This window comes from Salvelinus sp. IW2-2015, linkage group LG4q.1:29 (assembly GCF_002910315.2).
Source record: "Salvelinus sp. IW2-2015 linkage group LG4q.1:29, ASM291031v2, whole genome shotgun sequence".
NCBI lineage: Eukaryota > Metazoa > Chordata > Actinopteri > Salmoniformes > Salmonidae > Salvelinus > Salvelinus sp. IW2-2015.
In genome coordinates, this window is record NC_036842.1 from 45173216 (window position 1) to 45195129 (window position 21914).

At 41.3% G+C, this 21914-nt stretch overlaps 1 protein-coding gene across 1 annotated transcript in view; it reads right to left on the reverse strand.

The window, feature by feature from the left end:
- rbm41 (RNA binding motif protein 41) overlaps positions 1-18615 on the reverse strand; it is a 20342-nt gene extending 1727 nt beyond the window's left edge. The window contains exons 1-6 of the mRNA XM_023984793.2: positions 18531-18615; positions 13515-13631; positions 11399-11600; positions 10511-10715; positions 1965-2503; positions 1573-1720 (exon numbers count right to left, since the gene is read on the reverse strand). Of these exons, the coding sequence (XP_023840561.1) occupies positions 1573-1720; positions 1965-2503; positions 10511-10715; positions 11399-11600; positions 13515-13631; positions 18531-18538 (1219 nt within the window). The 5' untranslated portion in view covers positions 18539-18615. The remainder of the gene's footprint in view (positions 1-1572; positions 1721-1964; positions 2504-10510; positions 10716-11398; positions 11601-13514; positions 13632-18530) is intronic.
- Positions 18616-21914: the final 3299 nt, after the last annotated feature.

The window sequence follows — 21914 nt, forward strand, 5'->3', positions numbered from 1 at the left end:
GCGATGCTACCTACCAACATGACAGATCTTGAGAGGATCTGCAGAGAAGAATGTGAGAAACTCCCATTACAGGTGTGCCAAGCTTGTAGCGTCATACCCAAAGACTTGAGGCTGTAACCGCTGCCAAAGGTGTTTCAACAAAGTACTGAGTAAAGGGTCTGAATAATAATGTAATGTGATGTCTAAAACCTGTTTTTGCTTTGTCATTACGGGCTATTGTGTGTAGATTGATGAGGGGAAAAAAGATTTGATCAATTTTAGAATAGGGCTGTAACGTAAAAAATGTGGGAAAGGGAAGGGGTCGGAAAGTATTCAGAATTCACCATATACATTATATACAGTACCAGTCAAAAGTTTGGACACCTACTCATTCCAGGTTTTTCTTTATTTTTTACTATTTTCTACCTTGTAGAATAATAGTGAAGACATCAAAACTATGAATAGCACTTATGGAATAATTTAGTAACCAAACAATTGTTAAACAAATCAAAATATATTTTAATGTCAGATTCTTCAAAGGTAAGCCATGCGCAGCTATTTTCAGGTCTCTCCAGAGATGTTCGTTTGGGTTCAAGTCCGGGTTCTGGCTGGGCCACTCAAGGACATTCAGAGACTCTACCATTAAGTCCTGATTGGTGGAGTGCTGCAGAGATGGTTGTCCTCTGGAAAGTTCTCCTGTCTCCACAGAGGAACCCTGGAGCTCATTCAGAGTGACCATCYGGTTCTTGGTCACCTCCCTGACCGAGGCCCTTCTCCCCCGATTGCTCAGTTTTGCCGGGCGGCCAGTCTTGGTGGCTCCAAACTTCCTCCATTTAAGAACGATGGAGGACACTGTGTTCTTGGGGACCTTCAATGAAGCATACATTTTTTGGTACCCTTCCCTAGATCTTTGCCTCCACACAATCCTATCTCGGAGCTCTATGGACAATTCCTCCGACCTCACGGCTTGGTTTTTGCTCTGACATGCACTGTCAACTGTGGGACCTTATATTGACAGGTGTGTGCCTTTCCAAATCATGTCCAATCAATTGAATTTACCACAGGTGGACTCCAATCAAGTTGTAGTAACATCTCAAGGATGATCAATGGAAATAGGATGCACCGGAGCTCAATTTTGAGTCTCATAGCAAAGGGTCTGAATACGTATGTAAATAAAGTATTTCTGTTTAAAAAAATATATATTCGCTTTGTCATTATGGGGCATTGTGTGTAGATTAATGAGAAACAAAAAGATTTAATACATTTTTGAATAAGGCTATAACGTAATACAATGTGGAAAAAGTCAAGAGGTCTGAATACTTTTCGAATGCATCGTACTATATTGTATTACGTTACACAATTATTACAGCACGTGTTACGTGCAATGTATACACATAGCTAGCACATTTGAATTGGTGTGTTGCTTAGAGATAGAGCGAGGGAGTGCATGTGTGTATGAGCTCAGTCACCTTAAAGACAGAGGAGTGTATGGATGCGTGTAATCTGAGCCTACAGGGAGAACTTGTGTGTGTGTGTGTGTGTGAGAGAGTAAATCTGATAAAGTTTGTGTGTGTGTGCGCACGTCAGTGTTACCTGGTAGTGTGATGAAGGCGTGTCCCTTCAGTCTGCCAGTGAGTAGGCGGTAGACTACAGGCTGGGTGATGTCACAATCAAACCTGGAGAATAGCGCCACCAGCTGGGCCACAGAGGCACGGGCACTCAGGTTCTTCACACACAGCACCTACGGACAACCACAGGGACCAGACAACAGCAAGGTGGTGTGGCAGATCTCAAAGCCATGAGACTGAACTCAGACAGTTAACAGTTTGTCTCATTTTTTGTCTGTAATATGAGTAGCTGATATATCAGACACGTAACCGAGTCTGGTCAATGTCATTAGAACGAGTGAGTGATACTCTTATCTCTCAGGGAAACACGGTTACTAAAACACAATTCGTTGGATGTTACGTTGAGGAAGGTTCTACCTTTGATGGTTTCCCTGGCTGGTAGTTGTGGAACCGTGGTATGCTCCGGATCCCTTCCTCTGTTTCACGGTTCTGCTGAATCTCTTCCTCTGGAACCTCCTCTACCTCTCCCCGCACCATCACCGGACCCCCAGGCCCCGCTTTTGCCGCACTACACAGACTACCAATTGGCTGGCTCACATTTATCTTCTTTGGAGCTGACAATTGCTTGTGTACAGGTCGGTCCTGATCTTGTGATTGGCCAGAAGTGTCCATTGTAGCTGATTGGTCAGAGTCCTTGATCCCACTTCTCAATGGATCAGATTTACAGTCAAGCTGGACTTGGGATTGGTCGGTGCTTTTCCATGAGCTCTGTGATTTCTCAAAGTCAGTTTGTGGTTCAGGCTGAGGTGGAGGTGAGTGTCCTGTGGTTTTCAGATCAGAGTCCTCTGATACAGACACAGACGTGTGTTTTCGCCTATCACTTAGGACATCTCTGTACAGGGAGTCCAGGGGGTTTGAGGAAGATGCCCCCTGCTGGTCAGCTTGGGTATCTTCCTCTAAGGGAAAGACCAAAATCATGAGCACATAAGTGTTAGTAGTCCATGACAGCTTGTAGCCTACTTTAAAAAAAATTTTTTTTAACATATTGGCCATTTAGCAGACACTCTTATCCAAAGAGGCAATTAGGGCTCAAGGGCACATCAGATTTTTCACCTAGTCGGCTCTGGGATTTCGGTTACTGGCCAAGCGCACTTAAGTGCTAGGCTACCTGCCGCCCTACTTGCTTACTAGGTAGTTACAGGGTAATTGCTTGCTGTCTGATTTCAATATTGCCAATGACAAACAGGAAGATGGACAAAAGGACAATTCCTTTCTTTCATTTTATATTTTCAATACATGACAGTCACCAACAACCAGAGGGACCAAGTCACTATTATTCGAGTCACAAGCGAGTCTCAAGGTCCGAGTCAAGTCGAGTCCCAAGTAGAACGAGACAAGTCGAGTCCAAGTTGCGCATTCTAAGAGTGAGTCAAGTTGGGTCCCAAGTTGTTTCAAGTCATCTCAAGTCAAGAGAAAAATATATCTATACATGCAATGAATTGTTCAACTACAAATCTTTGTCTAGTTATTGAGTTTACCAGACAGCCCTTATATCATTATTTTGTCAACAGCAACATTTTAATCATGTCATTGTAAAATAGGGACCTTGTAGCAGTGGTAAGGGCATGACATCAGCAGAAGGCAGGTTGACGTGCTCAGGGTGTACATTTATTTACAGGTCTTGTGATCCAACAGTGAAAAGGAAAGCGCCATATCACAAAAAATATACAAGTACATTGACTAAATATACGCGGGCAAAAGCTCCAAAGAAATAGCCTCTGTAACATGCTTAACCTGTCCTATCGGAATGGACACAAGTAGAAGGCAAGACTGCACAGGCTACCCTTGAGAAACCAAATAAAATCTGTCCAACTGTAGGAAAGGCTGTGGAGAAATAGCAGTTGTCCTGGTTGAATAGATAGAAGTTAATCATATGAGAGCTGTAGCTCTGCCCARCGGTGAAGAGGAGCAGAGGGATCTCCAGCTAAAGGAAGAAGCCATCCTGCTGTTGCACAGCAACTCACTGCCTTCCTGAAGACAAACAATGTATACGAAATGCTTCAGTCTGGTTTTAGACCCCATCATAGCACTGAGACTGCACTCGTGAAGGTGGTAAATTACTACTTAATGGCTTCAGACCAAGGCTCTGCATCTGTCCTCGTACTCCTAGACCTTAGTGCTGCTTTTGATACCATCGATCACCACATTATTATAATGTGGAGAAATTGGAAACACACGAAAAGATATCAGATTGTCTTTGTGAATGGTTTGTCCTCTGACAAATCAACTGTAAATTGCGGTGTTCCTCAAGGCTTCGTTTTAGGACCACTATTGTTTTCACTATATATTTTACCTCTTGGTGATGTAATTCGGAAAAAGAATGTTAACTTTCACTGCTCTGCGGACGATACACAGCAGTACATTTCAATGAAACATGGTAAAGCCGCCAAAATTGCCCTCCCTGCAAGCCTGTGTTTCTGACATAAGGAAATGGATGGCGGATTTWWWWWWWWWACTCGGACAAAACAGAGATGCTAGTTCTAGGTCCCAAGAAACAAAGAGATCTTCTGTTGGATCTGACAATTAATCTTGATGGTTGTACAGTTGTCTCAAATAAAACTGTGAAGGACCCTGATCTCTCTTTTGACGAACATATCAAGCTTTTTTCCATCTACGTAACATTGCAGAAATCGAAAACGTTCTGTCCAAAAATGATAAAGAAAACTGTATCCATGCTTTTGTCAGTTCTAGATTAGACTACTGCAATGCTCTACTTTCCGGCTACCCGGATAAAGCACTAAATAAACTTCAGTTAGTGCTAAACACGGCTGCTAGAATCTTGACTAGAACCAAAAAATTTGATCATATTACTCCAGTGCTAGCCTCTCTACACTGGCTTCCTGTTAAGYRWAGGGCTMATTTCAAGGTTTTCCTGTTAACCTACAAAGCATTACATGGGCTTGCTCCTACCTATCTTTCCGATTTGGTCCTGCCGTACATACCTACACGTACACTACGGTCACAAGACGCAGGCCTCCTTATTGTCCCTAGCATTTCTAAGCAAACAGCTGGAGCCAGGGCTTTCTCCTATAGAGCTCAATTTTTATGGAATGGCCTGCCTACCCATGTGAGAAACGCAGACTCGGTCTCAACCTTTAAGTCTTTATTGAAGACGCATCTCTTCAGTAGGCCCTATGATTGAGTGTAGTCTGGCGCAGGGGTGTGAAGGTGAACGGAAAGGACCTGGKGCGACGAACTGCCCTTGCCGTCTCTGCCTGGCCGGTTCCCCTMTCTCCAATGGGATTTTCTGCCTCTAACCCTATTACAGGGGCTGAGTCACTAGCTTACTGGTGTTCTTCCATCCCGTCCCTAGGAGGGGTGCGTCACTTGAGTGGGTTGAATCACTGACGTGATCTTCCTGTCGGGGTTGGCGCCCCCCTCGGGTTCGTGCCGTGGGGGAGATCTTTGTGGGCTATACTCGGCCTTGTCTCAGGGTAGTAAGTTTGTGGTTTGAAAAGATCCCTCTAGTGGTGTGGGGGCTGTGCTTTGGCAAAGTGGGTGGGGTTATATCCTGCCTGGTTGGCCCTGTCCGGGGGTATCGTCGGATGGGGCCACAGTGTCTCCCGACCCCTCCTGTCTCAGCCTCCAGTATTTATGCTACAATAGTTTATGTGTCGGGGGGCTAGGATCAGTCTGTTATATCTGTAGTATTTCTCCTGTCTTATCCCGTGTCCTGTATGAATTTAAGTATGCTCCCTCTAACTCTCTCCCTCTCTGAAGACCTGCTCAGGACTACCTGGCCTGATGAGTCCTTGCTGTCCCCAGTCCACCGGTTGTCCRCAGTCCACCTGCTGCTGCTCCAGTTTCAACTGTTCTGCATGCGGCTATGGAACCCTGACCTGTTCACTGGACGTGCTACCTWGTCCCGCACCTGCTGTTTTCGACTCGCTCTCTACCGTATCTGCTGTCTCGACCTCTGATTGCTCAGCTATGAAAAGCCAACTGACATTTACTCCTGAGGTACTGACTTGTTGCACCCTCTAAAACCACTGTGATTATTATTATTTGACCCTGCTGGTCATCTATGAACGTTTGAACATCTTGGCCATGTACTGTTTTAATGTCCACCGGGCACCGCCAGAAGAGGAATGGCCACCCCTCAGAGCCTGGATCCTCTCTAGGTTTCTTCCTAGGTTCCGGCCTTTCTAGGGAGTTTTTCCTAGCCACTGTCTATCGTTGTCTCTGATTGGGAATCATACTTAGGCAGCCCTGTTTCCCACCTGTGATTGTGGGTAGTTATCTTTGTTAGTGGCACTAGAGCCCTGTAAGCTTCACGGTTGTTTTTTTTTGTTTCTTGTTTTGTTGGCGACATTTACTAAAATAAAAGAGAATGTACGCTCACCACGCTGCACTTTGGTCCACTTCTTTCGACGGCCGTGACAGATATAGCATACATCTATTTATACTGAACAAAAATATAAACGCAACATGTAAAGTATTGGTCCCATGCTTCATGAGCTGAAATTTAAGATCCCAGAAATGTTACATATGCACAAAAAGCTTATTTCTCTCAAATTGTGTACACAAATTTGTTTACATCCAATCAATCAAATGTATTTATAAAGCCCTTTTTAGTTCAGCCGATGTCACAAAGTGCTGTACAGAAACCCAGCCTAAAACCCCAAACAGCAAGCAATGCAGGTGTAGAAGCACGGTGGCTAGGAAAAACTCCCTAGAAAGGCCGGAACCTAGGAAGAAACCTAYAGATTCAACGTACTGACTCCAAAATACGGTGCGCAGCCCARGTAGCCTATTTCTATGCGCACGGAGGCGTGCACAAGCCTTTACGCAAAACCAGAATGACACAGACACACGGAACTCTGACGTAACCCAGGAAACAAASCATACATTGAATTAAATAAAACAMAACTTCCACCTCATGAGTCTTGCGAARGTTCATGTGCATAATAAACATTGCGCCCACTCAGAGGGTAAGACATGGCAAATMAAGARGTATTGTATCAAACATGAAACAACAAACGATATGGAGACGGAACGATGAAACGGTAACAATTATTGTGGGATTAGATGGAATACAGATTTTCCACATATGCATTTCAACGTGTGAAAGTAACAGTAAACATTTCAACAAGCGAAAAAAGCTCTCTCCAATGGCGGGAGTTTGGAGAGCGCAAGTAGAGATGGTGCGTCTTCGCCACTGTAGGCTAATAATTKATTTGAACAACTAATTACAAATGCAGTTTGTAATTAGTTTCAAACGTTAATTATCAATTTCAAGAAATGTTGACATACCAAAAGACCAGTAGGCCTAAAACCTAAGCTAGTCGTTTTTGCTTGATGCCCAACTGCAAGTGAGCTTACAAACTAAACAAGTAATATTTWATTTTTTATGGCAATCTTCTATCCCTACAATTTGACGTTCGTGCTGCTCCCGATCCTATATCTGTACAGAAAATCAGCAGTCTGTTCACTCGCTCACCCGACCTGTGTTGATTGACAGTTTGCCGTTCCAATCAAAGGGCCGAGTGCACATTTTTTTTGCAAGGGAGATGCTGCGGCTACGGTCTCTGTGGAGAGTAACCCACGGAGACTCTGTGCCAGAAAATGAGTGATAAAACCCGGACAGATCATTTCAAGTCATCAGTCTCAAGTCAAAGTCGAGTCCCGAGTCTTGAGGCTCCAAGTCCAAGTTATTTTATATCAAGTCGTCAAATTTGTGACTCGAGTCAAACTCGAGTCCAAAGTCATTTGACTCAAATCAAACTTTATGCCACATGCATCGAATACAACAAGTGTAGACCTTACCATGAAATGCTTACTTACAAGCCCTTAATAAACTCTTAACCAACAGTGCAGTTCAAGAATAGTTAAGAACATATTCACCAAATAAACTAAAGTAAAAAATTATAAAAAGTAACACAATAGCATAACAATAACGAGGCTATATACAGGGGGTACCGGTACTGAGTCAGTGAGAGGGGGTACAGGCTAAAGGTCATTTGTACATGTAGGTAGGGGTGAAGTGACTATGCATAGATAATAAACAGCGAGTAGCAGCAGTGTACAAAACAAATGGAGAGGGGAAATCAATGTAATAGTCCGACTTGAGTCCACAACAACAGAAAACATATACACAAAACACTGATGCCGAGGTCTTCCAACATAAAACATCTTAGATAAGAAAATATTGTCATTACATTCTACTTAACTCATTACTCTTTGTTCATTTTTCTCTTCTTTCCTTCCCTCAAATCCCCAGGAGCCAGTATGTTAGCCCCAGGGACCGGTTCCCCAGGCACAGAACAAGACCAGCCCCAAATTCCTATTGTGTTCTATTTGTGAACATGCAAGGAGTGTGAAACACTTCCAACACACATAGGACTTGTTCAAACTCCTTCAAAACTCTTTTTTTGTTCAAACTCCCTTTAGGCTTTCTAACTTCTTGGTCTATGGAGGTTGCAGTGTGAACAAACCAACACATCATAACATAACATAGGGCTGGGCGGTATACCGTATTTTACAATACAAAGGTAATAATGATCCACAMACCGGTTTGTGTTTTTGCTTGACCTTCTAAAGGTATTTGAATGTTTTGTTTGTTAAATGTGARGCGCCGTATGTAACGTCCATTTTTAGAGTTTACTTCGCCACTTGAGTCKTCTCTCTCCGCTCTCTCAATGGCGCTTTCCACATAGACCTAGCCCCGCCCCATCACTCAAGGAGCGCATTTGTCGTTCCTCGACCACGAGACACTMGCGTTCAGTCTGCATGGTCAGTGCAGCACATGCAACAGTGTTGATGACAATGATACTTTTTTCACTTGGTTTCTCAATATAAATCCACTAGCGTTCTATAATTACACTATACGTTTGTGTTTCTTACATCAGCAAACAGCTAGTGTCATAACTGTCCTGTMAGGATCACAATGGGTCAGATCAGCTTGGCAATGATTGACAATAACCAGACCTTCTCTCACCCATAGAAGAGGGGAGGAGGGAGCTGGGCCGTTTGACAGTTCACACCCTGTTGTAAATTACAGGAGAAGGGGGCTCTTTCTTCCCGTCCAGTAYAATCCACCAAGGAATGGTCTTTGTTAACAGACTTTTTCCCGCCGGATCTCTAACACAGTCAAAAGTGGATACTGGAACAATATTTCTKACATAAGAATGTGGGGAAGGGTCAGTGTGGAGCTATAGAAAACMAATTTCATATTGGTTTTTATTTTGTGATGGCATTAAAAATGGTATGGACGWAATACTGTAACTTGGAAAGTATACCCCCTTWATCTGTCAAGTTTCCATCCAATAKGTTGTGCATAWWATATGAAAAWMTATTTTTGTTAAYATAGGAATGTGATTTTAGGAGTCATAAGAGATAACTTGCTATCATATACCTTTGCYCAGTAAGTAGCCATGCCCCGAGTGAGGTCAGAGAGCGTGTCAGACTGAAGGAACCATCCCCTTCGGTGCATAAAAGGATTGCCAACAGAGATTAACATTAGACCAAGAAACGTGAGGCGGGAGCTACACGTTTGAAATGGMTGGAACTTTGAACCTCAACTCAAAGTGAAGAAATCCTCACCTTCATTTAGACCAGAACATTGAAAGGTTGCAGCTGTGCGTGTAAAGTGGTCTGACCCCTGAACCCTGAATAACCAACARGAAGTGTAGGCTAGAAGCTCTCCTRCCAGACAATCACTGGTACGTCTGATTAGCTGTCCAAAGTCAGATATCGAGAAAAGCTAATCTAAGGAGGACCATTCTACTACTCTTCAAACCATCCCATCCTACTACYAGTCTCKAATCACCGTATTCTCCTACRATCWTCACCAATYGGAACCGTCAACATGGCTGGCTATCTTCCAGAGTGAACAACAGTAGAGGAGACGGTCCGYACCCTTTCGGACAATCAGAGCCTTACAAGCTGAAAGGCCAAACCACATCCTTCCTAAGAAGGCCTGGTTCCGACGGCGAACAAAGGCACTCYCARGTAAATACATTCATGGCTTCTTATTCCAAACGGGCGGTCGTTCGTGTGCAAAGTATATGATAAATGTGAGAATAGTTCTGAAATGTGTCAAAAATAAGTGTCCCTTTTCCCTCTCTCTCTCTCCCCCACCCCTCTTCATTTTCGGTGTAACAAGCTACCATATTTGTCAGTCCACTAGAGACTGTTGTCTCATGTAAAGGGTGTATGTTTATTATGTGCTATTATTTAGTTAACTAGTAAATAAATAATTAAACCAATGTGTAGTACTGAATCCTGAGTAAGGCTGGGGTGTTTGCAGATCCAAGAAGGTTACGGCTGTTCAGAATGATAATATGATATGAGGTATGATTAATAAGTTGACTGTWTATTGATGTAATAGATATATATCTTCTAGTTTAATTCAGCAGATGATAACTCTAAACAACCTCTACCGTGTTGCCCCAGATCCTAATGAGTTAATTGTTACATGATTCATTTAAATTGGGTAACAAACATTGTTAGTTGATTAAATAAATAACAGTCATCAGATTAATGAAGGTAAAGTCACGACACTAGTTTGTCTTTTCTTAGCAAGTTGGGCCTAAATCTTGTTAGCCGCTAATTGTTAGCCTGTAATGCTAATCGATAGCTAATAAATGTACTGAGTCAGTGCGAACATAATTAGCTATAAAGCCAGATCATACCAGAGATGGTGTACACTTAAATCASCATGTTGTTTGTGCAGCAAAATCAAAGAGGAAGACGCAAAGCAAGAATATGTTCGCTACATGAAGTAGCTKAGAGAAAACATTAAAATGCAGCCAAAGATTATAAGGTCCCCTAGCAAACACTTATCAACACTTTGGTTCCAACCCAGTCACAATAACTCCCCTCTGCATTTTCATTAGTTATGTTAAACAACATTGTATTCAAAGTGCCCACTATTATTTTTGGTGTTAGTTGAATCATCCCACCTTGATGATAGAGTGCAGTGAGGAAACCCAGGCGGTCATTGCCCTGGAACAGGGCCTTCTCTATCTCCATCTCTCTGCGGGACAGGGGTAGGCTGGCTGAGAAGCGCTGTGGGCGGGAGATGAGCTCTGACCTGGCATCCATCTTGTCCTGGATCACCAGGAGACGCTGCTGCCGCGCCCCGGGGGCCACACACACCCCATGACCCTGTAGGGCAGAACACACAACATGGCTGCCTGTAGAAAACACACCATGGCCCTGAACCACCACCCACGTACCCACCATACCTGCCTGCTTGACCATGTTGTTTGAAGTGAAGAGATTTTATCTCAATGAGACTAACCGATATAAATAAAAGGTTGAATAATAATAGAATCCTTTTCTCAGTAAGTATTGAAGTAAATAGAGTTGAGGTAAGTTCATCCCTCATCTCTTACAGTTTGGATGGATGCCTGAGTTACCACAGAGACCCATGGTAGGTCATACAATCAATATCTATATCAGGCTACACCACCAGGAGGTTTTGGCGTCTGAAAAAACACTCACAGTTGGTCAATCAGTAAATATCACTTTTCAAACATTTTCTTTTGTTTACACACAGGCTCTGTATTACTTCTTGGGAGGTGTAATTGAAAACCACAACCACACCATACATATACCATATTGTCATTATCTCCAGCATTACCAGTGGGCAAAACTGGTTAGAATGTAATAATGTCAATCTGGTTGTACTGACYTCATTTAAACCAGTTTTGCACACTGAAAAGCACCAATCACCTTCTCTTCGATATTATTAACTGCTTTTCCCAACAGGATGTAGGATGTGGGTGTCCAGTAACTGTACCGTCCCTTGTTATATAATATCAATGATATATATAAATAACGTTCACCTTCTCAGTGTTCTCTGGCTGGTCTCTGTTGAGCCACAGTTCTACCTCCAGGTCTGTGAGCCCCAGCTCCCTGAGACTGGCCAGCTCACTCTCCCCGTCCTGTAGAGCCTGGAACTGGGATAGACTCCTCACCCCGGCAGCCTGCTCCCCAAACGGCTTGTACAGCGCAGCAGGGGCAAAACACTTCCTCTTGGCAACACATCTGAGATAACACATGAGAGATCTCTACGTCCATGTGGTCTCTCTGAATGTGGTCTGAATGAGAGGTCTGAGCCTGTCTCTAAGTAGATAACAACACATCTGAGACAACACATGAGAGATCTCTACGTCCATGTGGTCTCTCTGAATGTGGTCTGAATGAGAGGTCTGAGTCTGTCTCTAAGTAGATAATAAGATTTCATTTCGGGAGCAGCAATTCTTAATCATTTAGTTCACATGCCTTGATCATTTCAGGGTTAACATGCAATAATGTAGCCTAAATTAAGTGTAGGCCTATTATTTTGCTSAATCGCGTTAAGGCAACTCCCATAAGCCCGCAGAAGTTGTGAAATATAAAACACAAGTCTCACATCCTTTTGAAATTATAAATTGCTATTGTTTTCTATCGGCAGGCTATCATGATTAAGATACTCCCAATTTAACACCCGACGCCTGCTCCTTAACAAAGCGAAGGGAGGGTATAGAAAAAATTATTAAAACGTGGATCAAAAAAGTGACTTTTTCAAATCATTGCAGAGGTTCATCCAGATCAGATTTTTTTGATTTCTTTACTTTAATCGGAAAGAACAGATACAACGGTTTTGAAAGCACATAGTCACTTTGGGCTGTTTCAAAATATCACTTTTTGTTATATGACAGCAGTACCACACATTCCCATGAGACACTGAAGTGGTGTGGCAAAAGTATTATTTATATTTTCTTCTGTTATATTCTTTCTATAAAACATATGTTTGTTGACTGTGATTACGGCAGGGGAATGCAAGGTTATCTTGTCTGTTTAATGAACAAACTAACACACTTMATTTTATTTCATAGGCTGCGCAGACAAGTAACAAACTCAATATGCTATTCTTGTGAAAATACATTGTATTAGTCTTATAATGTTTTCTAAGGGCCTGCCTCAACGAACGAATAACAGATCTTTGTGATGGTGTATATTCAATGGATTTATTAAAATAAACGCCTACCCACATCTTCACAGCTCTACTCCTGTGCACTCATCACCGGTGCCGGCATGTGTACGGGAGGTATAATAGGCTTATAACGGCAAAAAGGTGGTAAAAATGGGCTGGTTTGAAAGGTAGTCATAGTAACATTACCTCATTGTCTTTTACAGGCGACATACCATAAATCCTATGTGAAAAGTGAACTGTCAGTCCTGACCTAGGGTGTAATAAAAATATGTAAATAATGTGGCTGTTGCAACTTGCTATTGTAATGCTGTATAAGAAAAGAAACAGTATGATGAGGTGAGTTTCCCCCTTACTATGTAAAGCGCTTTCAGTTGGTAGAAAAACTCTATAAATCCAATCTAGGCTACATCGCAGTGCTAGCTGTGCCACTACAGATTCTGGGTTCGAGTCAAGGCTCTGTCGCAGCCGGCCGCGACCGGGAGACTRGTGGGGCGGCGCACAATTGGCCCAGCGTCGTACAGGTTAGGGGAGAGTTTGGCTGGGAGGGATGTTCCTGTCCCATCGCGCACTAGCGACTCCTGTGGCGGGCCGGGCACAGGGTGTACGGTGTTTCGACACGGTCGCCAGGTGTACGATGTTAACTCCGACACATTGGTGCGGCTGGCTTCCGGGTTAAGCGGGCGTCGTGTCAAGAAGCAGTGCTGCTTGGCTGGGTTGTGTTTCGGAGGGCGCATGGCTCTCGACCTTCGCCTCTCCCGAGTCCGTACGGGAGTTGTAGCGATGGGACAGGACTGTAACTACCAATTGGATACCAGAAAATTGAGGAGGAAAGGGGGTGTAAAAAAAAGTATATATATATATATATATATATAATCTATTATTATTATAATTTTGTAGAAGTGTAGGTTATTGTATCTGAACTGTGTGGTAAATGCTACTGTAATTCTGTGTGTGTGTGTGTGTGTGTGTGTAGGGAGGCTCACCTGTCTATGTTGACGTCTGTGTCTAACTGCTGTAGGAGGAGACTGTGGAGCTGTCTCTGTCCCTCTGTCTCCTGTTCCTCCAAGACTGGGCCGTCCTCACACGCATGACGGGTCATACTGTAACACACACAGGGTCAAAAAGTATACACGTTGGTCTCATACACATCTTACTCTACACATTTTCATTAAAGCATACATACAGTACAACTGTCGTTAACAACCGATTATTGGGCAAACCCGTTAAATAAACCACAGCACATTTTTGGTTTAAACAGCAGATTTTACCTGATTAAGTACAATACCATTGGATGTTAATGTTGAAAGTTTGATTTATATTCCTWTAACTTAAGTTGAAAATTATGCTGTCTCTGCTTCCAGTTGACAAGACATTTTGATAAATAGCCCAATGTCAAAACAGTTTTAACGTGCCAAAATCAATGACCAATATGCAGAAACAGTTTGTGATATGGAAAACCTTAAGATAAAATGTACCATCTACACATACAGTGCCTTCAGAAAGTATTCACACCCCTTGACTTTTTCCACATTTTGTTGTGTTACAGCCTGAATTTAACATGGATTAAATTGAGATTGTGTCACTGGCCTACACACAATACCCCATAATGTCAAAGTGGAGTTATGTTTTTAGAAATGTATTATAAAATGAAAAGCTGATATGTCTTGAGTCAATAAGCATTCAACCCCTTTGTTATGGCAAGCCTAAATAAGTTCAGATGTAGAAATGTGCTTAACAAGTCACATAATAAGTTGCATGTTTAACATGATTTTTGTACCACACACATAATTACAAGGTCCCTCAGTCGAGCAGTGAATTTCAAACACAGATTCAACCACAAAGACCAGGGAGGTTTTCCAATGCCTAGCAAAAAAGGGCATCAAATGGTAGTTTGGTAAACATAAAAAAGCAGACATTGCATATCCCTTTGAGCATGGTGAAGTTATTAATTACACTTTGGATGGTGGATCAATAGACCCAGTCAGTACAAAGATACAGGCGTCCTTCCTAACTCAGTTGCCGGAGAGGAAGGAAACCGCTCAGAGATTTCACCATGAGGCCAATGGTGATTTTAATGACAGAGTGAAAAGATGGAATCCTGTAAAGAATAAAACATATTTCTAAACATGCATCCTGTTTGAAAAAAAGGCACTGAAGTAAAACTACAAAAAATGTGGCAAAGAAATGAACTTCATGTCCTGAATAAAAAGTGTTATTTTTGGGGCAAATCCAACATGAGTACCACTCTTCATATTTTCAAGCATGGTGGTGGCGGCTTCATGTTATGGGTCTGCTTGTCATTGCCATAAAAAATGGAATAGAGCTAAGCACAGGCAAAATCCTAGAGGAAAACCTGGCTCAGTCTGCTTTCCAACAGACAATGGAAGACAAATTCACCTTTCAGCAGGACAATAACCTTAAACACAAGGRCAAATATACACTGGAGATGCTTACCAAGACGACATTGAATGTTCCGGAGTGGCCTTGTTACAATTTTTACTTAAATTGGCTTGAAAACGTCCGTTTAACAATGACAACTTGACAAAGCTTGAATATTTTTTTTAAAGAATCATGTGCAAATATTGTGCAATCCAGGTATGCAAAGCTCTTACAGACTTACCCAGAAAGACTCACAGCTGTAATTGCTGCCAAAGGTGATTCTAACATGTATTGTGAATACTTATGTAAATTAGATTTCTCCATTTGATTTTCAATAAATTTGCTAAAATGTAAAAACCAAACATGTTTTCACTGTCATTATGGGGTAATGTTTTGTTGACGATTTTTTAATCAATTTTGAATTCAGGCWGTGACAAGAAAATGTGGAATAATAGGCACTGTACATGTTCAACAAGTAGGCCTAATCATACTAAGGGAGATTGGGTTAAGTTGAGCTTTGTATATTCAGCATCACTACATCAAGGGACATATAGTATCCTTTCTAACAAAGATATCTACATGAGTTTCCAGATATTGTGCATCAGAATTAATGTAAACAAAAAACATAGCTTGTCCCAGAAAAGTGGTCTCTTTGCACAACTAAACCCGGGTATGGGGTAAATTGAGCTTAGGGACAGGGTAAGCTGAGCTACCTTGGGGTAATTGGGTGATGGTGTCCTGTGACAGTGGGTGATTGTGCTGGTAGGTCAAAGTTTAATGAATTCATTGGGGTTGTGTATACCTACATTCAGCTATAGATCTCTCTGTTCAATATCACTTTTGTCTGGGACAGGGACGTTGTTTCGACGTGCCAATTTGTAAGGAAGTTCTCTGCATTTGAGGCTACAAAGCCCATGAAACTGATCTGCAATATTCTTAAATGTTGAGCAAGCTCAGAGTCCATACCATCAGATAAGACCTTGTTTGCCTCTGCTACTCTATCATAGCTTCTCTTTCACACAGGTACTTGTTCTTTTTTTGTCAATGTACATCTTCAGTGTCATAAGTAAATGTGTTTATCCCTTGCTGCAGCTCAAATGGACTTCCCTTCTCTCACATCCTTGACTAGTCTCAAGAACCTCAAGTGGGGATAGTTCCCTGCTTGTTTAACATTTGTATGCAGGGGGCATAATGTTCCTATGCATGACATATTAAAAAAATACTATGCATATTATGCATTAAACTATCAAAATGTAATCAGTATTCGTATGGGGTATAGTGGCCATTGGCTCAACTTACCCCAAGGCAAATATTTACACTATATTAGCCCACACAGCTACAAGGAAGCACTTTCATGCTAGGTTTAGGACCTCATATTGCACCTTAGAGACCCCAGCTAATGTAAAAAATTATCTTAAAAAGATAAGCATCATGAAATCTATAAGACAAATTCACCTAACTTGCTTACCACTTTTCCCATCTGGTTTCCTTCTTCACCAGACTCCATGAATTGACCTCTTCCTAAATATTTGGTCAAATGTTTAATTGTGTGTATGGTTTCCTAGAAACAAGGGTGGCTCAACTAACCCTTTGGCTCAATTCACCACACTCTGCACTACTTGTATATACAGTACCAGTCAAAAATGTTCGGAAACACCTACTCATTCAAAGGTTTTTCATAATTTTGACTATTTTGTACATTGTACAATAAAAGTGACGACATCAAAACTATGAAATAACACATATGGAATCATGTAGTAAGGAAAATAAGTGTTAAATCAACAACAACAAAATGTGATTAAAAATATTTTAGATTTTTCAAAATAGCCACCCTTTGCCTTAATGACAGCTTTGCACACTCTTGGCATTCTCTAAACCAGCTTCACCTGGAATGCTTTTCCAACAGTCTTGGAGGAGTTCCCTCACAGCACTTGTTGACTGCTTTTCCTTCACTGTGGTCCAATTCATCCKAAACCATCTCAAAATGCGGAGATCATCCGTTCACCTACTATGCATCTCACAAAGACACAGTGGTTGGAACCAAAAATCTCAAATTTMAACTCATCAGACCAAAGATTTCCACCGGTCTAATGTCCATTGCTCGTGTTTTTTTGCCCCAAGCAATGTCCTTTAGTAGTGGTTTCTTTGCAGCAATTCGACAAGGCCTGATTAACGCAGTCTCCTCTGAACAATTGATGTTGAGATGTGTGTTACTTGAACTCATTGAAGCATTTATTTGGGTTGCAATTTCTGAGGCTGGTAACTCCAACTTATCCTCTGCAGCAGAGGAAACTCTGGGTCTTCCTTTCCTGTGGCGGTCCTCATGAGAGCCAGTTTCATCATAGCGCTTGATGGTTTTTTGCGACTGCACTTGAAGAAACTTTCAAAGTTCTTGACATTTTCCGGATTGACTGGCTTTCATGTCTGAAAGTAATGATGGACTGTCGTTTCTCTTTTCTTATTTGAGCTGTTCTTGCCATAATATGGACTTGGTCTTTTACCAAATAGGACTACCATCTGTATACCACCCCTGCCTTGTCACAACACATCTGATTGGCTCAAATTAACTTTTAACAAGGTTAATCGAAATGCATTCCAGGTAACTACCTTATGAAGCTGGTTGAGAGAATTCCAAGAGTGTACAAAGGGTGTCTACTTTGAAGTATCTCAAATATAAAATACATTTTGATTTGTTTAACACTTTTTTGGTTACTACATATGTGTTATTTCATAGTTTGGATGTCTTTACTATTATTCTACAATGTAGAAAATAGTTTAAGAAAATAACTACCATCTTATAAACTGCACATGCACCAAAAACCCTGTTGTTTTGACAAGTGGCAACAAATCACTCATATCGATTAGGAGGGAAATTATTTTGCAAGCTCTGTTGAAACTACCACAACTCAACACCCACATGGAAACTGGAGTTTTTTTTACATCACTAGTTAGAGAACAACCTGCATAAGAGTGTCAGCAGATTTTTGGAATGTTGCATTTTTAAAACGGGGGTCACCAACAGAACAAGAAACGCAACACTATTTTGTAAATCACACATGTCGATTATCACGCTGAAATCAATCGCACGTCCAGTTAAAACTAACACAGTTCAAAACCCACACGGAATATGGGAATAATATGTACATCACTGGTTAGATGACAACTTGTAAAAGACGCCTAGCTAGCTACATTTTGAAATGTTGCATTTTGATTCAAGTCGCCAACGCGGTAAGTGTAAAGKAACTGTTTTTGGTGAATCYCTTTCATCGATATCACGTTGAAATCAATAGAATCGGGGTAAACGTTTAGGGTGTATGCGCTATTTAAACTAACACTTTTGAAAGACCACACGGAATATGAGAATGCTCTTAAACAAAATGCAACCGTGTGCTCTAGACTAGAGCTTCCATAGAGGTTGTGCAGCAGTCTGACCCTTTGACGTCCCAACAATGATAACAGTGCAGCGATCACCTCTAACTAACTTTAGTACATCGCATTCCAGCTTCACATAATTCATTCGGTGACAGACACGTATAGTTATTGGCTACAAGGTTGTATGCATGCATATCATACAGTAAACTGTTGAAATTAATATAACCGTAGCATATAATGTTGTTTACCGTCGCATATTTCCGTGTTCTTCTGAAGTTTAATGGCAGACTACAACATACTGGTGTGTTGAGTACCACAGTAGGKGTCATAATACCCATAAAACCTAGCGGTAAAACCCGGAAATGTTTCTTCACCAATCTTTTTTCTGTCGTGGATGTTAGATCCACTTCATATAAGGTCTGTGTTTCGTGTAGGCTTACCCTGACGTTTTGATAGCCGCGCAAATAACGATAGGAATAAGCTGAATTTATTTTATGTAATTCATTTCATTATTCTTTTGGCCAAATTTCATATTCACAAATGAAAAAATCTGAGTTTACATTGGCGCGTTACATTCACTAGTTCCAAAAACATCCAGTGATAGTGCATAGCCATCGTTTCAACAGAAATACTCATCATAAATGTAGATGATAATACAAGTTATACACATGGAATTATAGATATACCTCTCCTTAATGCAACCGCTGTGTCAGATTTAAAAAAYAAWTGCGGAAAAAGCAAACCATGCAATAATCTGAGACAGAGCTCAGAACAAGAGTCAAATTAGCCGCCATGTTGGAGTCAACAGAAACCAGAAATTACATGATAAATATTCCCTTACCTTTGATGATTTTCATCACAATGCACTCCCAGGAATTCCAGGTCCACAATAAATGCTTGATTAGTTCAATAATGTCTGTTATTTATGTCCAATTAGCTACTTTGTTTAGCGCGTTTGGTAAACAATTCCAATGTCGCAAAGCGCGTTCACTAAAACGTGACGAAATGTACAAAAGTTCCGTAACAGTCAGTAGAAACATGTCAAACGATGTATTGAATCAATCTTTAGAATGTTGTTAACATACATCTTGAATAACGTTCCAACCGGAGAATTACATTGACTTCAGTTGAGCGATGGAACGGAGCTGCCTCTCACGTGAACGCACGTAGTCAAAGCGTGGTCACCTCATGGCAGTGGTTACTCATTCCTGTCTCCTTCGGCCCCCCTTCACAGTAGAGTCATCAGACAAAGTTCTATTGACTGTTGACATCTAGTGGAAGCCGTAGGAAGTGAAAACTCATCCATATCTCGTTGTAATTTCAATGGGAGCTTGGTTGTAAATCTACCAGCCTCAGAAAAAATCCAAACAGGAAGTGGAACTTCTCAGGTTTTTGCCTGCCATATGAGTTCTGTTATACTCACAGACATAATTCAAACAGTTTTAGGAACTTCAGAGTGTTTTCTATCCAATATGAATAATAATATGCATATATTAGCAACTATGACTGAGGAGCAGGCCGTTTACTCTGGGCACCTATGTGCACCATTCATCCAAGCTACTCAATACTGCCCCTGCAGCCATAAGAAGTTAACACTTTGGAGAAGTCAATGGGTTCTCAAACGGGCTTCTCAAGCGAGAGACCACAGTTGACATCCACCAGTTGCACATTTTACTCATAAGCTTTTTTTAAATGATCATGCAAATCTTTAAATTACTCAAAGTTGCTGTGATGCCAAATGTTTAAAAAATAAATCTAACTAATCAATAAAAAGTAGGCTACATTCAGACATAGAAGATTATGTTCTCTATAATAATAAGGGGATTAGGGTATAGGCCTACATGAGGGGATTTGATGGAGGAAGAAATGTAATCAATAAATGGGGCGATCTGGACTAGGATTAATAAAGCAATTTTACYAAATAGTCTTTACAAACTGACCCTGTATAGCATGCATGCAGCAACCACTTTAAATTATCCAGTCATATAATTCAAATTTGAAAAACCATACAAATAATTGAGGGTTGTTATCTGAAGGTAAATAGAAGACTATCAGACAAAGAGCAGTACAGCCATGATCAAAGCTTATGCGAGAGACTAACGTTACATGAATCATAGCAAGCAAGCAAAACCTTAAATATATCTAGCGCGTGCACACTGGCAAGGCTCAGAACTATTTGACCGTTGGTTTGCCTGTGTTGCCAGTAGCTACTCGTTGAAGCTGAAGAAGCTAAGGTTAACTGTCAAATTGGGTAATTATCGATTATTATTACATCTAATTGTCACTGAATTTAACTAGCTTAACGTTTGTAAATGCTAACCAACATTAAAGTTAAAATATCATAGCTAACGTTATATCATCTGCTGTAGCTAGCTAGCTACCGTACCGTCGGTCACCTATAGCTAACAATAACGTTAATTTAGCTATAGCTGCAATTAATCTGTTAGCTAARTTTAGCTAGCTAGAAAACTATTGTATAGATTGATTTAACGTAATTGCATTTTAATCTTATACTATCAGACTGCAGAGTTGTAATGGTAACGTTAATTTAAGGACGGTTGCTAGCTACAGTAGTAACGTTAGCTATCTAAAACTTTGGACTGGAGAACACTCACTTGAAGAAGGCGCCGGAAGAGATGGCTGCCGTTTTACGGGCTCCAAACCATTGTGCTATTTAGTTTTTTTCTCTCAATGTTTGTAACTTATTTTGTACATAATGCTTTTGGCACCGTCTCTTAAGACCGAAAAGAGCTTCTGGATATCAGGACAGGGATTACTCACCTCGTACTGGACTCAACTAGTCGGACGTGAAGGATTTACTTCAGACACCCGACAAGACACAAATCCATGTCATTCGCATAAAGAAGAGACTGAGATATCAGGGATGTAGGTAGGGTGGAGCCTTGGAAGGATCAGACGACGAGTGAGTAATCCGCCTTTACCATCAGTCCTATTAGCCAACATGCAGTCATTAGATAATAAAATGGATGAGCTCCGATCAAGACTATCCTACCAACGAGACATTAAAAACTCCAATATCTTATGTTTCACCGAGTCATGGCTGAACGACGACATGGATAACATACAGCTGGCTGGGTGTTCGGACCATTGGCAAGATAGAACAGCTGCCTCCGGTAAGACAAGGGGTGGCGGTCTGTGTCTATTTGTAAATAACAGCTGGTGCACGAAATCTAATATTAAGGAGGTCTCAAGGTTTTGCTCGCCTGAGGTAGAGTATTTCATGATAAGCTGTAGACCACACTATTTACCAAGAGAGTTGTCGTCTATTTTTTGTAGCTGTCTATTTACCACCACAAGCCGATGCTGGCACTAAGCTGTAAATGGCCATAAGCAAACAGGAAAATGCTCATCCAGCGGTGGCGCTCCTAGTGGCCGGGGACCTTAATGCATGGAAACTTAAATCCGTTTCACCTCATTGTGATTTCATGAAATTAAATATTTTTAGACATATTTTTTGAATTTGGCGCTCTGCAATTCAGCGGATGTTTACGAAAATGATCCCGCTAAAGGGATCTGTGCGCCAAGAGGTAAAAGCCCGGGTCTGAGAATAGAATGTATTTTAGTATTTGGATTGGTCAAACTATCTCCAAGAGAATTTCAAATGCTGATAG